At 41.0% G+C, this 15488-nt stretch overlaps 1 protein-coding gene across 1 annotated transcript in view; it reads left to right on the forward strand.

The window, feature by feature from the left end:
- N4BP2 (NEDD4 binding protein 2) overlaps nt 1–15488 on the forward strand; it is a 75279-nt gene that overhangs the window by 27936 nt on the left and 31855 nt on the right. Inside the window, exons 6-9 of the mRNA XM_040966381.1 lie at nt 1931–2055; nt 4298–4386; nt 6946–7022; nt 12158–12313. Of these exons, the coding sequence (XP_040822315.1) occupies nt 1931–2055; nt 4298–4386; nt 6946–7022; nt 12158–12313 (447 nt within the window). The remainder of the gene's footprint in view (nt 1–1930; nt 2056–4297; nt 4387–6945; nt 7023–12157; nt 12314–15488) is intronic.

Here is a 15488-nt window from a genome sequence, read left to right on the forward strand (position 1 = left end):
CCAAAGCTTTGGGACCCTGCACCCACGTGGGAGACCCGGAAGAGTCTCCTGGCTTCGGATCTGCATAGTATCGGCCGTTGCGGTCACTTGGGGAGTGAATCATCGGACGGAAGATCTTCTTCTCTGTCTCTCCTCTCTGTATATCCGCCTTTCCAATAAAAAAATAATAAAAATAAATTTTTTTTAAAAAAAAGCTCTGAGATATTTTTCATTATCAGGTTTTCCTGGTAAGTAAAGATTTTTTTTTAACTATTTTTTTAATAACCAAGTCAGATATACAGAGAGGAGGAGAGACGGAGAGAAAGATCTCCCATCCGATGATTCACTCCCCAAGTGACCATAACAGCCAGTGCTGCACCGTTCCAAAGCCAGGAGGCAGGAACGTCTTTCGGGTATCCCACGCAGGTGCAGGGTCCCAAAGCCTTGGGCAGTCCTCGACTGCTTTCCCAGGCCTCAAGCAGGGAGCTGCATGGGAAGTGGAGCTGCCGGGATTAGAATCGGCAACCATATGGGATCCCAGGCACATTCAAGGCGAGGACTTTAGCCTCTAGGCCGCACCGCCAGGCCCTATAAATAAAGATTTAATAATATTCAAATTTGTATAGTTAGTAAAGATCTTTATTGCATTGGAAAGCTTTCTGAGTAATTGATCTAGAGATAGACCTACCTTAGTTTTTTCTTTTTGTGGGAAATAATTAAATACCTAAGAGGACTTTCTGATAATTTGTATGAACTTCACAGTATTCTCATTAAAAAAAATTTTTAATAAATTTTATTTTTTAGTAATGGTTACATGGTTGATCAGTGTGGGAATGACCGAGGCTTAGGGAAAATTGGGTGAACTCATTGCTTCCAAATCTGCTATTTCTTCTTGTCATTCCTGGGGGAAGGGGAGAGACAAAGAGAGAAACCACTGATAACTTCCCACATGTCCCAGTACCCAGGATGAGGAAGTGCCACCTCACATCAGCCCAGAGTCTCAGTGTGGACATATTCCAGGGTTCTGTCCAGGTGGTGTGGATAGTTCTGAGATGCTGCAGTGATCCAAGGACGATGTCACCCTCCCAATGTCCGTTTCCCTCATTCAGCAATATTTTTTCCTGCCATTGTTTGGGGTAGTTGTGCAGTTAGTTCTGTTCTAATGCTACAGCACACCAAGTGAGCTGCCATATTGTCCTTTTACAACAGAGCCTGTGTCCATTGCTCCACCTTTTTCATTCAATAGGACATGTTCTTGCAAGCGAGTTCAAGGACCCAGGCCAGGCATCCAGAACATTGCCAGATCCCCCACTCCTGAGGTCTTTGAACCCAATAGCCACCTAGTAGGCTGGCCCAGCACCCGGCCAGGCGACCTGAGCCCTGCACAGTCCCCTACCCTTGGGGCTCACAAACCTGACATCCTTCTTGCAGGTGGGCCCCAGGACCCAGTATAGGCGAACCGAGCCCCGCTGGACACCCACCACTGGGGTTCATGGACCTGGCACCCACTTCATAGGAAGGCACCAGAACCCAGGACGGGCGACCAGAATTCCGCCAGATTCCCTTCTGGGTCTCACGAACCTGATAGCACCTAAAAGGTGGGCCCCAGGATCTGTGCTGGGTGACCCAAGCCCCACCAGTTCCCTCGTTTCCAGGGCTCAGGAACCCGCCCTCCCACACGCAGGCGGGCCCCAGGACCTACCCAAGCCTTGTCAGATCCCCTGTCCCTGGGACTCACAAACCCAGCCCCCACTTGGGCCAGGCTGGGATGACTCACCTCATCTCAGCATCCGCAATCTTACTACGCAGACTGGGCTGGTCTAGTCTGACACCCCCCCCCCCGTTCCAGCTACTATTCTCATTTTTAAATGACAGTACTTGAACATTTTATTGAGTTATATCTATAATGCTCAGGAAACTTAATGAAAGCAGCTTCATTTGTCATTTACAGGACTTTACAAGAAGATAATCCAAATGGAGTCATTCTTAGTACTGATGATTATTTTTACATAAATGGACAGTACCAGTTTGATGTAAAATACTTAGGAGAAGCACATGAATGGAACCAAAATCGTGGTAAGATACTAGATTCTGGGTGATAAATGCAGGAGATTTCAAGAGAGTAATTCAGAGCACCTGTTGAGCCTAGGGGCTTAGACACCCATGCCCCACATTAGAGCAACCGTGTTATTTTCTAAGCTCTACCTGGAGAGTTCAGTATCCCCCCTGTGCAGGCGGGAGGCTGCAGTGCTGACTTCAGTGTTGGGTGCTTGCCACCCATGGGGGAAACCTATATTGTGTTCTCTGCCACCACCTCTGGCTTTTTCTGATCCTGGATATTGCGGGAGTGAAATATTAGGTGGGTGTTTTGTCTCTGCTTTTTCACTTTCCCATGTGTGTCTAAAAGAATTTTTTTTTAAGATTTACTTATTATTATTATTTTTTTGAAAGTCATTTTTACAGAGAAGGGCGTACTGAGAAAGATCTTGAATCTACTGTTTGCTCAGTAAGTGGCCACAATGACTGAAACCGTGCTGATCCAAAGCCAGGAGCCTCTTCCAGGTCTCCCGTGCAAGCGCAGAGTCCCATGGCTTTGGCCTGTCCTCGTCTGCTTTCCCAGGCCATAAGCAGGTTGCTGGATGCAACGTGGAGCAGCTGGGACATGAACTGGCACCCTAATGGGATCCTGGTGCATACAAGGCAAGGATTTAGCTACTAAGCCACTGCTCCAGGCCCTCAAACATTTATTAAAAAAATTTTGCTTAACGTTTGTATTTGGTAGGCATACAGCTTTCAAAAGTATAATTCTATTCCTATATCTATGGATACATATGAAGTTAAAACCACAAGATTCTTACGTTGCATAGCAAGAAGTAAACAGGATAATCTTATTTCACAGGGTTGCTATGGGGAGTAAAAGGTTTTGTAAGATGCTCACACCATTGTATGACATTTTTAATTAATGAATGGGAATCTCATCAGAAGTGAATCTGATTTTCTGCCTGGGTCTCAGGGAGATTGCTGTGGTCTCGCCTATTCTGCTCCCTGATTTCTAAAGTGGAATTGTGTTGTTAACTACCGATTTCTCTAGGTTGGTTTAATTTTTATAGAGGATAATGTGAGAATAGCAGTGGTCTCTTCAAAATGAGCCTGGAGGAAGTTCTTAGATAACACTTTGCACTCTGTGGTACATTAGCTGTCTATTCACCAAAGATGGCTCTATCATTCCATGTGAAATGATTTGCATGGGTGTTGGCATGTGACGACAGGTCAAGCCTTGGTCTTCGATGCTGGTATCTCGTGTGTTTCATTTCTAGACCTGACACAGCAATGGCTGGTTCTGCTTCTAATTCAGCTTGCTGTAAAGGCAGTTAGGAAGGTAGTGGAGAGCGGTGCAGATGCTGTGTGGGAGATGCGGATGGAGCTCTGGGTTCCTGTCTTCAAAGTGGCACAGCCCTCGCTGTTGCAGCCGTTTAGGGAGTAAACCGAAGGATAAAAGATCTTTTTCTCTTTATGTCGTCACCTTTCTGTGTGTCCCTCTGTCTTTAAAATGAGTAAATTTTAATTTTTTCAGATTCATTTGTTTGAACGAGAGATTTTCCATCTGCTGGTTTACTTCCCAAATGGTCACAAGAAACCAGGAACTTCTTCCAGGCCTCTCACAGGGCTTGCAGGAGCCCAAAACCTTATCCTCCGCTGGTTTTTCCAAGTGCAGTAGCAGGGAGTGGGATAGGAAATGGGATAGCCAGGTCGTAAACCAGGGCCCCTGTGAGCTGCTGGTGTCTCAAGTGTTGTCTAAATGCTGATCCCTGAAATAATAAAATCTTTAAAAAATAATTTACATAGTGTTTTTAAAGTGGAAGTTTATTAATACAATATCAGAGAATATTTTCTTTAGTGTTTTTTCCCCCAAGATTTATTGATTTGAAAGGCCAGTCGATAGAGGAACGGATGGGGCAGAGAAGGACAGCAGCAAAGATCTCCTGTCTGCTGAGTCGCTCCTTAAATGGCCTCAGTGGCTGGGGCTGGCCAGGTGATGCTGTAGGCTAGGCTTCAGACTTTATTTAAACTTGAGTTTTTCTGCTGAAGTCACTTGTGTGCAGGATCTAACCTAGTCTAATGATACCATGTTGCTTTTAGCATGATATGGTTTTCTCTCATTATTTTAGTACTTGTTATTCAACTTTTACCTGTGTCTTCTTGTTTTTTTTTAATTTTCATATAGTAAATAATGTTCAAATTATGAAAACAAGATCAAATGTTAAAAACAATGATGGCAATACTTTATTATAAATAATTTCTTCTTTGTGTCTTTCAGCAAAAGAAGCTTTTGAAAAGAAAGTATCTCCTGTTATAATAGATAATACAAATCTACAGGCATGGGAAATGAAGCCATATGTTGCTTTGGTTTGTACCATAGATTATCCTCAGTAAATTTGGAATGATTGGGGAACATTTAATTACTTAAGTTTGGGATGATATCAGTGTAGTTTCTGTAAATGTGAATTTATCAGGTTCTTGGACTTATTTTAAGCGCCAAGATTGTGCTTATGAACTTAAATTTCATTAAATTACATTCACTCACACACGGTTTTAGGGAGCTGAGTAGTTGGGTTGTCACCTGCTGCCTCCCAGGGTAAACATAGCAGCAAGCTGGAATAGGACCAGGACAGGACCTGAACACAGGTACTCCAGTCTAGGATGGAGTTGTTCCAAGCCATGTCCTAACCGCTGTCCCAAATGCACATTCCAGGCCCTGATATCTGCCTAGTTTTGGCAATGGAGTGGACTTAAGAGAAGCTAGGGAGAGGAAGTGAAGATAGACTATAGGAATAATTTTGAAACATTTTTTAAAAGAAGAAAATGCTATTTTTATTTTTTTTAAGGTTTATTTATTTTTATTGGAAAGTCAGATTTACAGAGGGGAGGGGAGAAAGATTTTCCATCTGTTAGTTCACTTCTCAAGTAGTCGCAACAGCCAGAGCAGAGCTAATCTGAGGCCAGGAGTCAGGAGCTTCTAGTAGCCAGGAGCCTCTTCCAAGTCTCACACATGGGTGCAGGGTCTCAAGGCTTTGGGCCATTCTCAACTGCTTTCCCAGGTCACAGCAGGGAGCTGGATGGGAAACAGGGTCAACAGGATTAGAACTGGTGCTCATATGGGATCCTAGCACACCGGAGATGAGGACTTTAGCCGCTAGGCTATTGACCCAAAGCATTTTCTTTACAGAGGAGCAGAGAAATAGATGACTAGAAGGGGGTGTGGCATGTAGAGTAAGATAAGAGAATTAACTGGATGGGTGCTCATCTATTGATTAGATTGATTAAGGAGGGAGAGAAATAGTACTGACGCCTTAAGGGACAGAATTGCTAAGCTCAGTTACTCTGAGAAGAGCAGGGATGTATCTAGTGCGTAAATGTAGGTGTTGACTGTTAAATAATAGGCATGTGATTATTAGAGCTTTGAAAAATATGAGTTATTATTTAAAAGAGTATTAAAATGATAAAACTTTTGGGGCCTGGTACAATGGGCAGTACTTAAATCCTCACCTTGCACACACTGAGATCCCATATGGGTGTCAGTTGTATCCTGGCTGCTCCACTTCCCATCCAGCTCCCTGCTTGTGGCCTGGAAAAGCAGTCAAGGATGGCCCAAAGCCTCGGGACCCTGCACTTGCGTGGGAGACCTGGAAGATACTCCTGGCTCTTGGCTTCAGATCTGCTCAGCACCGGCCGTTGCGACCACTTGGGGAGTGAATCAGCAGATGGAAAGTCTTTCTGTCTCTCCTTCTCTCTGTAAAACTGACCTTCCAATAAAAATAACTAAAGCTTGAAATAAATGATGAAACTTATGCATGTACATGGTAAATATTAAAACTGTAAGGATGAAAATAGAGGCTTAGTATACATATTTCTCGTATTTCTTATGACCTTTGCAGGAAGTTTTTTTTTTTTAAGATTTATTTTATTTTTTATTATTGGAAAGGCGGATATACAGAGAGGAAGATCTTCCGTCTGATGATTCACTCCCCAAGTGAGCGCAACGGCCAATGCTATGCCGATCCGAAGCCAGCTTTCCCGGGCCACAGACAGGGAGCTGGATGGGAAGTAGGGCCGCCGGGATTAGAACTGGCGCCCATATGGGATCCAGGGCATGCAAGGCGAGGACCTTAACCACTATGCCATCGCGCCGGGCCCTACAGGAAGTTTTATATGCATCTCCAAATGTGTGAACATTCCTTTTCTGTCCAAGTTAAAAAAAATTTCCCTTGATTTGAGAGACTGGTCAAGACTAAGACAGGGACAATAGAGCTCCCCCCCATCTGCTTGTTCACCCCGCAGATGCCTGCAGTGACCCCAGGATTGGAACTCAGTTCAGGTTGGCCTGTGAGTGGCGGTGACCCAGCTGCTTGAGCCATCACCTGCTGTCTCCCTGAGGGCGTGTCAGCAGGGACCTGGAATGGGGAGCGGAACCAGGAACCACAGCGAGTCACTCTGACGGTGGCATATAGGTGTTGCTAGTGCCATGTTATCAACTAGACTCATTGCCCACCTCCACATGACCTTTCAACTTTTTAAAAAAGTTTAAAAAGTTTATGTTCTGGCCTTCTTTCATTAATGTGTATAGAATTTAAGAATTACTGTGTAATACTTCTGTTTTGTGGCTTTATTTAGCTAGTTTAGTGACTTTGTTTAGCTAGTTCATAGTGCCACAGCTGTCTTTATTTTTTTGCTATTGCAAACGTGAACTGGTATCTTGACACATATATTGATCTTTGCATTCTAATAAGTATTTGTCACTAAATGTCTACAAATTCCTGGATCAAAGAGATTGTGTATTTTGTCACTTTAACACATTGTGAATATTAGATAATCTGAAATTTTTTTCACTTTTAATGTGTTACGAGTTTGGAAACAATCTAATTTTATATAAGTAACTATTTTCTAAATGTTTTTGTCATTTTGTAGTGTCAGAAACATAAATATAAGGTCCTTTTCCGGGAACCAGACACATGGTGGAAGTTCAAGCCGAAAGAGCTTGCAAGGTAAAGACAACTGAAGGTCTCACTAGAGCTTTTTTTCCCTTTTCAAATGATGAATGAAACAAAATAGAATAGATAACAGGCTGGCATTTAAAACTGCTAATAAATTTTGTATTGTTAATAAAGAGTTTGTATCTGTGTGGCTTTGGGAGAATATAATTTTTCATTTCTAAAGTAAACAAAATTTCCAGTTGTGTAATATAATCAGCACTTTATTACTTTTTAATAATGTACTAATATCTGAAAGTGGAGGAGACCCTATGATTGGGCACACGCTAGCAGTGTGCATTGGGAAGGAGAGGTTTTTGTAGCTGCAGAGTGAGTTAGAATATTGGCAGGTGGTGACTGGGTAGAAATGAAAAATGTAGCACATATGCAAATGTCCGAGAGTCTTACCCTCTTTCCCCAAGGCTATGTTTTTTCCTTTGTTGTTTTGACTTGAATAAAAATGTTACTCAGGACACAGAAACTCAGTGTGTTTTGTTTTTGTTTTGTATGCCCTTAGATATAGCCCTAGTTTTAGCTGGGTTATTTTCCTTAGTAATTTTAAGTATACTTAAATATACTTAACTAAGGGACAGCCCAATTTTTTTTTAAATAGTGCTGGAATTTTTTTTAAAGATTTATTTATTTATTGGAAAGTCAGATATACAGAGAGGAGGAGAGACAGAGAGGAAGATCTTCTGTCCGATGATTCACTCCCCAAGTGAGCACAATGGCTGGTGCTATGCCGATCTGAAGCCAGGATCCAGGAACTTCTTCTGGGTCTCCCACGCAGGTGCAGGGTCCCAAAGCTTTGGGCCGTCTTCGACTGCTTTCCCAGGGTACAAGCAGGGAGCTGGATGGGAAGTGGAGCAGCTGGGACACACGCCAGCACCCGTATGGTATCCTGGTTCGTGTAACGTGAGGTTTTAACCACTAGGCTATTGCTCTGGGCCCAGGACAACCCAATGTTAGTATGTTCTTGAAGTACGACCACCACTACTGTGTAATTCAGTACATTTGCATCTGTTCAAAAAGTAACTACATACTGGGCTAGTACATATAATTTTCTATCTTCCATCCCCAACTTGGCAGTCATTAATCTCTTTTCTGCCCTTAATGGAATTTTGAATTCTGAGCATTGCGTATAAATGGAATCATATGTGATTTTTTGTGTCTGGCATCTTTGATTAGAACATTCATATTATCAGTACTCAATCCTTTTTTATAATCGTTTTGTGACATTGTTGCATTCAGTTTATGCTTAGGATTTTTGCAAATTTGTGGATGAGTGAGATTGACCTGTACTTTTTTCCTGGTTTTACCTTTTGGTATTCTAGTTCTAATTCAGAAAATTAATTGGCAAGTTATTGTTTCTTTTCTGGATATGTAAATTTGGATGTTTTATGTAAAGTAAAGTAAAGTAAAGTACTATGTAAAGTAGTCTGAATTTGATGTTTGCTTTGGGAGAGTTGATGTTTTCTCATCACAGTGTAGTTTTCAATTTTTTTTTTTTAAGACTTTACTAAAACATCCCTGTTTTACATCCCTGTTTACATCCCTGTTAAGTTAAAAGTTAAGTTCCTCTTTCCATTCCTAATATGTTTACATAGTCTTCCTTTAAAATTTTTTTCAAGTGGTCTCTAGAAATCAGAAGAAATTAGCCCTTTCAGGAACTCTTGGCTTGGTTGAGCTTCTCAATTTTAAATTTGTTTTTGTTTAATTCTCTCATGCTTCTTATGTTCTCCCATCTTTGCTTTTAAAAAATCTCCTTTTCTATTTCTTTTTCTTTGTTTTGTTTTGTTTTGTTTTAACCTCTTTACATAAGGGTTTAGATAATTTTCTACCATGAGTATTTGATGATGTAAGTTTCCCTAGGACTGCCTTAGCTGCACTCAGAAAGTTAATATATGATATGTTCATTTTCATTTTATTATTACTTCTTTAATTTTTACTTAATTAATTTTGTTCTTTAACTTGGATAGCTTTTAAAAATCTTGAGCAGATGTTTTATTCACAAATTGACTTTCAAATTCACTGAAGCAGGTCAGATCATGTGACTTACATGATACTAATTATGTGATATTTTTAAAGGCATTTATGCCCTGATTTATTTTCCGTTTTTTGTGAATGTTCCATGTTTGTTATGTAGAACTTCATACTGACTATAGCACATGAATGTGTCCATTGAGTCGAGTCTGTTAGTGTCATTGCTCTCATTTCCTATCATGTCTGCTTTCCTGTCTTTTTTATTTGTTTTTTTACTCGGCCTGATAGATTAATATTCCTGAGCGGGATGGTGAAAGCTCCCCTGTGAGGCAAGTTGTTGAAGTATCCCTCTTTTATGTTGACCATGTCAGTTTCTCCTTACGGGTCTACCATATTTGCTTTATGTATTCTGAGTGTATTTGTTGAAGCACTTACAACCTTAGATTTGTTTTTTAAGATTTATTTATTGGAAAGTTAGAGTTAGAGAGGGAAGGCAGGCAGAGATAGAGCCTACATTCGCTGGTTTACTGTCGAAATGTCTGTAATGGCCAGGACTGGACCAGGCCGAAGCCAGGAGCCAAGAGCTTCATCTGGGTCCCTCACGTGTGTGTAGGAGCCCAAGGACTTGGACCATCCTCTGCCGCTGTCCCAGGCACATCAGCAAGGGAGCAGCCAGGCCTTGAGTCTGCATCTACACGGACTGTCCTCATTGCAGTGGTAGCTCAATATGCTGTGTCACAGCACCAGCCCCAAGCTTAAGATTTTTATATCACTCTAATTGAACCCTTTATTTCATCATTTTTCCAATGATTTTGTTTTATCTTTAAGGGTGAATTTTATTTTAATGCCTTAATTTGTCTGTTAGTTATAGAATTGGCAGCTTTCTCATGATTAGTTATTTGAGTGTTACTTCTTTCTTCACACTTTTGCTTTTGAACTTTGAATGTCTTTATGTTGAGGGTGTCTCTTGTAACCGATATGGCCAGAGTTTAAAAAAACTTCTCTGTATCCATCTTAGTGTTAGATGAAACTAACTTTTTGATTATTTTGGTTCTTCTTACAATTAAACATATTCCTTACTGTCTCATTCTATACTTTCTACTTATCTTACCTTTAAAGTAATTATTCTGTTTCAGAAAATCACATAATTAGATTTTCCCCTCCTCCATGTTGCATTATTATCGGTTTTTAAAATTGATTGAGTCCAAATTTTCTTACTCATTTTGTCTTCCATTTAATTTACAAACTATATATGGTTTCAGTAATTACCTTGCAATTGTAAGTTATGCAAACATTATAAAGCTGAAGTTGTGCCATTTTGTTAGCTTTCCTCCTCATGCGTATGAGGACGTTAAAGCGTTTTGACTGTGATCAGTAACTGACTTCCAGTTCATATATGTCATTGTCCACAATGTCCTGATAGTATTTGTTTTTACTTATGTGATTATTGCTTTATGCTTCATTTTTTTTTCATCTAGGCATTTTATCTGGGAATTTCCTTCTGCCTAACATTTGTCTTTAAAAGTTTTCTTTATAATGAAGGCCTACTTGGGGGTCACACACTTTCTCCTTTTTAACTTGAAGATCCTTGGATTGCCTTAATTCTTTTTAGATACTTGTACTATGTTTATATATATTCTTGGTTGACAGTTATTTTCTTTAATTGACAATAACAACCCTCTTCTGACTTCCACTGTTGTTGTTAAGTTAGCTGCCATTCTAATTGTTGTCACCTCTGTAGATGACTAGTTGTTTTTTTTTTTTAATTTTTAGTTGTTTTTAATGTCATCTCTTTGTCTTGATGCATGACAGTTTCAGTACTGTGTTTCCAGATGTTGAACTTCTGATAGAGAGGGTTAGTCTTTCATCAGTTCTAGAAATTTCTTGACATTTTTCTCTCAATGACTTCTGTCCCGTGCGCTCTCTTCTTCTGGGACTTGGATTAATGCATATTGGAACTTTTGCTCTGTCCTCCGTGTCTATGTCTCTTAACCTCTCTTTCATATTTTCTATCTCTTTGCTTCTCTGTGATCTGAAACCAGACAAGATCGAGGTAGGTAAATATGAAAGCCGGATTTGTCCAAGTGGCAAACACAAAATATTAGCTTTAGGATCCAGACAAGAATCCTTGAATCCAACCTAAGAGAGGAGAGTTGCAAATAAGATAGAACCCTGGAAGGACTAAAGCATATCATCTGGTCTCCTGGCAGGTACACATTCTAAGGTTATATGAATAGAAGCTACCTCCATTTAAAGCCTGCAGAGTTCTCTTATTAAGTTGGTCAAAATATAAGCTCATAAATAAAAACACAAAGAAATAAGTACCATAAGTACAACTACAAGTATCAGGCTTTGGTTTTGGATATCTAGAGACTTCAAATACTAGGGAGTTTCTTCTTTGAATTTAAAATGTAATAAGACTTTTGGTTTAATTCACTTGGGACCTAGTTTTATTGTGACAGGAGGGCCCTTTGTAACATCTAGTCTGTCGTACTGGCTTAAGTGGAAGCCTATATAGTGGGATATATTTTTTAAAGATTTATTTGTTTTCCTTGGAAAGGCAAATTTGCAGAGAGAAGGAGTGACGGAAAGATCTTCCATCTGATGGTTCATTTCCCAAATGGCAGCAGTGGCTGGAGCCAAGCCGATCCAAAGCCAGGAGCAAGGTTCTTTTATATGATCTCCCACATGGTGCAGGGTCCCAGGGCTTTGGGCCATCCTCCACTGCTTTCCCAAGTCACAAGCAGGGAGCTGGAAGGAAAGTGGAGCAAGGTTGGCCAGTTGAGCCATTGCACTGGCCCCTATAGTGGGATTTTGTTAGTAGTTCATTAATTAATTAAAGGTTTGAAATGGTTGTCATATTTTTAGATTTTTAATTATTTTTGAAAAGCTTCAAAGCAGCTTTTTAAAAAGTTAGCATGTCCTGGTGGTTGTTTCAGAATTGATAGAGGATGTTTGGAAGATCGGGTGGGATGATGAAGAGTAGTAGTTTAAAAAGTTCTGGCTAAAATGATAGAATCAATAGTATATTTTGTATCACACCAAAGTAGCTTTGATATTGTTATGTTTTTAGAAATATGTTATTGTTGTTCTGGATGTTTTAGATATATATATTTTAAGTTAATTACCAGGAGTTTTCCTACCCTTTTCTCCCTTGGAATTTTCAGGCGTAATATTCACGGAGTAAGCAAAGAGAAAATAACAAGAATGTTGGAACATTATCAGCGTTTTGTTTCTGTGCCAATAATCATGAATTCTTCAGCTCCAGCAAAAATGGAACGTGTTGAATTATGTGCATATTCTTCTGAGGACTCAACTCCCAGGTAAGTTAAAATGCCTTGATTAAAAAATTTGGGAAAAACAAAAATTCAGTTTGAAACAATGTATTTTTTAAATTAAATTTATTTTATTTTTTGATGATGATTACATAATTACATGGTTGACCAGGGTGGGAAGGAGTGAGGGTTAGGGCAAAGTGGGTGAAATCATTGTGTTCTAATTCTCCATTTCTTCTTGTATCTGGGGTAAAGGAAGATTAAAGGGGGAAGCCAATCCAGCCTGCTAAATGTCCCAGTACCCAGGGATGGGGAACCGCCACTCCGTATCAACCCAGGGTCCCACTGTAGTGCATGTCCTGAGGGTTCTGAGCAAGTGGATGGGATAATTCTGAAAAACTGTGCATTTCGCCAATCCAGGGGTGAGGCAACCCTCCCAATGTCCATTAGCTGCCATAGTTGGCCTCAAGTCTCCATTCACCCAGATTTTTGCTATCATCATTTGCTGGGGTGGTTGTCCAGATTGCTCTGTTCTCCTTCCTTTGCGACCTTACCAAACAGGCTGCCATATTCTCCATATGCAATCAGTGTCTGCACCTACTAGTATGCCTTTTAAATTATCCATTGTTTTTATTTTACTTGAGAGGCCGAGAGACAGATGAAGAAATGTTCTCCATCTCTGATTCAGCCCCCAGATGTTAGCTGCAGTTTAGGGTTGAGCTGGAACCCGATGCCTGAAACAGTCTGGGTGGCAGGGCCTCACACGCTGCAGCTCACCAGCTGCCTGTCAGGGTAGACGTTAGCAAGAAGCAGAATTGTAAGTGGAGATGGAAGTGAGCACAGGCACACTTAGAAGGCAGTTGAGGATCTTTATTACTGCACACAAATATATATTTTAAATTTGAAGCTTGGGAAATCATTGTCATTTAGCTTTTTTTTTTTTTTTAAAGATTTGTTTGTTTATTTTAATGGGAAAGTCAGATTACAGAGAAAAGGAGAGAAAGAGAGAAAGATCTTCCATCTGTTGGTTCGTACCCTAAGTGGCCACAATGGCCAGGGCCAATCTGAAGCCAGGAGCCAGGAGTTTTTCTGGGTCTCCCACGCGAATGCCAGATCCCAAGGCTTTGGGCCATCCTTGATTGCTTTCCCAGGCCATAAGCAGGGAGCTGTAAGGGAAGTGGAACAGCTGGGACACGAATTGTTGCCTGTATGGGATCCCGATTGTTGCAAGGCAAGGACTTCAGCCACTAGGCTGTTGCGTCAGGCCCATCATTTAGCTTTAAAAATAAGTTATATTTCTGTTAGTTCTAAGGTTTTATTACGGGGGTGGAGGGTGCGGCACAATAGCATAGCGGCTAAAGTCCTCATCTTGCCCATATGGGTGCTGGCTCTAAGCCTGGTGGCCCTGCTTCCTATCCAGCTCCCTGCTTGTGGCCTGGGAAAGCAGTAAAGGACGGCCCAAAGCCTTGGGACCCTGCACCCGCATGGGAAACCCAGAAGAGCTCCTGGCTCCTGGCTTTGGATCAGCTCAGCTCCAGCTGTTGCAGCTGCTTGGGGAGTGAATCATCGGATAAAAGATCTTCCTTTCTGTCTATTTTTGTATATCCGTCTTTCCAATTAAAAAAAAAAAAGGTTTTATTACATGGAATGGGGCACCCAAATTTTGTTATGGGAAATGAGAACACCCACTTGGCATCTGAAAGACTCCCGGCTAGATCGAGTCCAGATTTGTGTCTTCGTACAAGAATGTAACAGGGAGTCATGGATAGAGGTGAGAAGAATGCCAGGGCTATTGAAAGGGAGAGGGACTGAGTACGCTCAGACGTGAGTGTGGCCAATTACCCCACTGAGGTGGTCCTCGTTTGGGCTAGCAGTGATGTTCAGGATAAGGCCCGATTAAAAATTCAGAGATGACAGGGTTTGGCGTGAGACTTCAGGATGCCTGGAAAGTGTTGTGGTTTCTAAATGTGTGTATTGGATCTTCATCCATGTTGAGTTGGCATAGAGTTTGAGATTTAGGCAGTGTACACAGATTAGGAATTGGCACTCCTTATCTCCATGTCCCCGACTGGTTTCCTGCTTCTCCCAAAACCTTGGTATCCTGTACCCATATGGGATAGCAGGAAGAAGCTCTTAGCTCCTGGCTCTTGACTTTGAACCAGTTAAGCTCTAGCCATTGTGGCCACTTAGGGAGTGAACCAGTGGATGGAAGATCTTTGTCTCTCCTTCCCTGTGTAAATCTACCTTTTCAATAAAAATAAATGAATCTTTAAAAAAAAAGTTCAAATGGGGCCCAGTAAAGTAGCCTAGCAGCTTAAAGTCCTCATCTTGCACATGTTGGGCTCTCATCTGGCTGCCATTTCTAATCTTGGCAGCCCCGTTTCCCTTCCAGCTCCCTGCTTGTGGCCGAGGAAAGCAGCCCAGGACGGCCCAAAGTCTTGGGACTCTGCAACCACGTGGGAGATCCAAAAGAAGCTCTGGGCTCCTGGCTTTGGATCAGCATAGCTCTGGCCACTATTGCGGCTGTTTGGGGAGTGAATCAGTGAATGGACGATCTGCCTCTCTGTATATCTGACTTTCCGATAAAAAATAAATCTTTTAAAAATAAATTCAAACGGAGTTAGTAGAGTAGAAGACAAATTCCATGAATGCTTTTTTGTTGGGAACCATTGTGGCAAAGACTTCCTGTGTGCAGTTTCTAAAGCTTTGTAATCTTTGACAGATGACCAGGTTTCTTTGTTGCTAGGAAAGCAATAATTACACTGGACTCTTAAGGATCTCCAGATTATGAATTCATGTATGCAGAGGATTGAGATAGCATCTGGAATGTAGAAGTCTTCAATTAATGTTAGCTGTGATTACATGTAGAGAAGCTTCCTGGGAAATTTGGAACTTGAAGAGCTCCTGGAATAAAGAAAGTGAAATGACTTGACAAATTGAATCAGAAAATATCACTGAAGTTGCAATAGGCAGAATTACTTGAATCTGAAATTAACACTTGGATGGTTCTAAAGCTTTTAGCAAATTACATCTCAAATGAGAGTTCTCTTCTTTCTCTGATTTCCCTTACTCATGCTGGTTAACTTAAGTTTCCTGTGTAACAAATAACTGGTAGATATAGAGGCATGCCTAGTTTTGTTTTTTAAAGACTTATTTGATTCAAATAATGGCTATAGCTGAGCTGACCTGAAGCCAGGAGTTTCTTCAGGGTCTCCAATGTGGG

The sequence above is a fragment of the Ochotona curzoniae genome, unplaced genomic scaffold, assembly GCF_017591425.1.
Source record: "Ochotona curzoniae isolate NIBS_2020 unplaced genomic scaffold, NIBS_Ocur_1.0 scaffold_4505, whole genome shotgun sequence".
In the NCBI taxonomy this organism is placed as follows: Eukaryota; Metazoa; Chordata; class Mammalia; order Lagomorpha; family Ochotonidae; genus Ochotona; species Ochotona curzoniae.